At 41.7% G+C, this 3,977-nt stretch overlaps 1 protein-coding gene across 1 annotated transcript; it reads left to right on the plus strand.

The window, feature by feature from the left end:
• The first annotated feature begins 2,698 nt into the window (after positions 1-2,698).
• On the plus strand, positions 2,699-3,661 carry LOC149862198 (olfactory receptor 6A2-like). The gene has a single exon (XM_090054229.1). It carries the CDS (start codon positions 2,699-2,701, stop codon positions 3,659-3,661), a length of 963 nt encoding a protein of 320 aa, XP_089910355.1.
• The last annotated feature ends 316 nt before the right edge of the window (positions 3,662-3,977 follow it).

The raw sequence follows: 3,977 nt of genomic DNA on the forward strand, positions 1-3,977 counted from the left end.
AGATGCAACATGAACAGTTCCAAGGAGGTGATTCTCCACCTCTATGCGATATTGGTCAGGCTGCAATTGGAGTACTGCATCCAGTTCTGGGCGCTGCACTTCAGGAGGATGTGGACGGCATTGAGAGGGTCCAGAGGGGGGCCATTCACATGATTAGGGGGCAGCAGGGCAGGCCCTATGAGGAGAAGCTACAGGACCTGAACTTGTTCATTGTCCACAAGAGAAGGCTTAGAGAGGATCTGGTGGCCATCTATAAACTTACCAAGGGGGACCAGCGGGGAACAGGAGAGACCCTGTTCCCCCAAGCACTACCAGGAGTAACTAGGAATAACGGCCACAAATTGACTGAGAGTAGGTTCAGGTTGGATATCAGGAAGCACTACTTCACAGTCAGGGCAGCTGGGATCTGGAACCAAGGGAAGTGGTGCTTGCTCCTACCCTGGGGGTCTTCAAAAGGAGGCTGGATAATCACCTTGCTAGGGTCATTTGACCCAGCATTCTTTCCTGTCCATGGCAGGGGGTCAGCCTTGATGATCTGCTTAGGTCCCTTCTGAACCTACCAACTAAGAAACTATGATTTTATGATTTCTGTGCAATCCACAAAACAGTGTTTTGAGTATGTCCCTAGTTATACAAGGTAGACAGACATCTTTTTTTTTTAACACACATTTAGGGATGGAAAGCAAGAGTGCCCAACAGGTGCACATATGAATGGATACATAGATTGATTGATAGGATATCAAAATGTGTATATATGGTCATGAATGCATATGTATGAGATTTCTTTAGTGACTACAATATGGTCTAGTATAGAAAATGGTGAGTAGTACATTCATGCAACCTGCCTTTATAGCTAATCATAGAAATGTACTGATAGCAGAAAGACCATGATTTTGCTGACAGTGAGTCTATGTGGGAAATCATGACAAACTCACACAGACTCGAGAGAGAGAGGCTTCATAGCCCTTCACTCACAGTAAGATAGAATGGTCACTGAGGACCAGGGTGATGGCAGATAACTCCCTGTGTGGTTAATGAATGTGGAACTGCTTGTGCAATCTCCAATAAATAAGCCATGAGATAACAACACTTGGGGGAAGAGTTGAGAATTTGGTCCCCAAAGGTTTTTCTAGAGTAACATATATACTTTTGTCCACCAGTCAGAATCAGAGAGAGCCAGAATTACAACTGAGGAATCATGTTCTTGGAAAAACACAAAGCTTTGTGTTCCATATCTCTGAGGAAAATGATTAGACAGAGAATTTGTTCTCCATTAGATCTATACTGAAGATCATTGTCTCCCTTTCAATGGTTGGCATTTGGAAAAAGAATTCACTTCTAGTGAGGAGATGGTCACGGCATTGGTGCTACCTTTGTCTCTCTTTCCTAAGGTCAGAGTGAACTTTCTTACGGACCTCTTTGGAAAAGTGCCTTTAAATGAAGGTGTATGGATCCAGTAATTGAGAAGGCTGCTTCCAATCTTATTTTCCTATGAATAAAGGATCCTTCAACTCTGGACCTTGAATACTCAGGTAAATTAAGTAATATAATAGTAGCATGATAGCCTAGATCCTCAGCTAATGTGAATTTCTACATATCCCCCTTGATTTCCATGAAGCTTTGCTGATTTGTATTTCCATAGAATTTTCCTTAGCATATTTTTTGAGTAGTGTTGATTTAAATCAGCTGGGGACTATATGTTTGAAGGGTAATTTTTGATGGAAGGTGGGTATATCTGGGTTAGATTCTACTATAATTTTTGCCATTTTCAATAGAGAGGCTACCTAATACATCATTTTAACAAGCAGACTTAGTAGTTTGGTAGTTGTCCTGGGAATTTCATCTAGTTTAGTGTTTCAAATGATATATAAAAGTGAATTGGATATTTCAAAGGAACAAATGGCAGGAAGTATTCAATGTCCACTGAAAGCCAATGTGAGTTGGTCACTTAATTCCCTAAAGTCACTAGAGAAAACCTACTGTAATAAGTATGAGACTGATATTTCCATTGCATTTACTAATAATGGGTTGGGGTCCTCTCTTTCATGGATCCAAGTCAATACAGTAAATTCCTCCTGACTTATGTTCTTGTATCTTGAAATTCTTCTTTGTTTACACCTACATATCTCCATTCATTTAAAAAATGGTCCATATCATTTATTCAGGCAACAGAAATGTGTTGAGGGATTTCAAGTAGCTACTTGTGATTGACTCCTTTAACCCTGGGATGAAAATCTGAGTAAAAATATCATGTGCTCACAACTAAATATAGAGCTGAAATAATAGAATGGATGATCTACTTAACGGATGTTCAAAGTACCATTTTCAACCAACTTATTGTGTAGCCTGATTATGCATGTGTAGACATGCCCACTGAACCAACATGGGTTAAGAGCAGGGGGAGCAAGGGATGGGAACCTCTCTAGTAGGCACGGAGTTAACATGGAGATGCCATCAAGTAAGACTGGAGTATAATGCTAAGCAAGAGCATAAAAGCCACCAGGGAAGGGCCTCCAGATGTAGCTGAAAAAGCAGCAGGCTTTTAAGCAGATGAGAAGAAGAAATAGCAAGAAATAGAATTGAACATGCTTTTTATTTACGGAGGTTGAATTATTGTTTCCTGCCACATCTCACCCATAGCTTTTTCACACAATTTTCCTATTGGTTGCCTTGGCAGAAGGAAAAGCAGACTGCAGATATGGGAAAGAGGAACCACTCCTCTCACTCCCATACAGAATTCATCATCGTGGGCTTCCCAGGACCCCTGGTGCACCAGGTGCTGCTCTTTGTGCTGTTCCTGTTCATATATGTCGTTATTCTGATGGAGAATATACTCTTGATAATGACCGTCAGGTTGAACTACCATTTACACACCCCAATGTACTTCTTCTTGGGCAGCCTCTCCCTCTTAGAAATCCTCTATGTGTCAGTGACAATTCCTAAGTTGCTCTCCAACCTCTTGCTGGGGGACAAGGCCATTTCTCTCTGGGGCTGCATGCTTCAACTATTTTTTTTCTTGTCTCTTGGTTCTTCTGAGTGCTTTCTCCTGGCTGCCATGGCCTATGACCGCTATTTAGCCATCTGCCACCCTCTACAATATTCAGGCCTTATGAATCCCAGGGTCTGTGTGGTTCTTATTCTGGCTTCCTGGCTCAGTGGCTTCCTGGCTTCATTCCCATCTGTTGTGATGATTTCCAAGCTGAATTTCTGTGGTTCGAACACCATAGGACATTTCTTCTGTGACGTCTCACCAATTTTGAAGCTGTCATGCACAGACACCTCCACTGTTGAGATATTAGACTTCATGGCAGCTCTGTCTGTCCTTATTCCATCCTTGCTGGTGACTGGAAGCTCCTATATCTGTGTCTTCTCCACAGTGGCCAAGATCCCATCTGCTGCTGGGAAGCAGAAAGCATTTTCTACCTGTGCTTCCCACTTAGTGACTGTCTCCATGTTCTACGCCACCACCATATTCATGTATGTCCGGCCCAGGGCCATTGGCACCTTTGACCTCAACAAACTGGTGTCCGTATTCTACACAGTAGTGTCTCCATTGCTAAATCCTATTATCTACAGTTTGAGGAACAGGGAAGTAAGAGAGGCCCTGAGAAGAGCATTAAATAAGAAAGCTACCACGTCAATCTTTTGTATTAAAGTTTGAAGGGGGTTCCTAAAATTTTACACGATACTACATCCCTCACAATTGGGCAAATTCACCTTCCATGCAGTCAGAGAAAGTAATCGTACCTTTTAAATATTGAAGACTGGGATTTTTCAAGGAAAGTAAAGGAATTAGATTACAAAACTTCACTGCATTGGAACAGGTATCCCCTTCCCCTGCCTAAAAAGTAAATTTGCCCCAAAATCTAGCTTTGTCAGATACAGATTATTGGGGTGAAATGTGGCCAATAGTTTTATCTGGGTAAAAAAAGGGGAAAAAAAGATTTAAAAAATACTGAAATATTTTGTTTCAGAAT

Source organism: Crocodylus siamensis, chromosome 6 (genome assembly GCF_052110815.1).
Source record: "Crocodylus siamensis isolate JL-2025a chromosome 6, ASM5211081v1, whole genome shotgun sequence".
In the NCBI taxonomy this organism is placed as follows: Eukaryota; Metazoa; Chordata; order Crocodylia; family Crocodylidae; genus Crocodylus; species Crocodylus siamensis.

Excerpts from the sequence above, each read along its gene's own strand:
- LOC149862198 (XM_090054229.1), top strand. The coding sequence starts at position 2,699 with ATGGGAAAGAGGAACCACTCCTCTCACTCCCATACAGAATTCATCATC.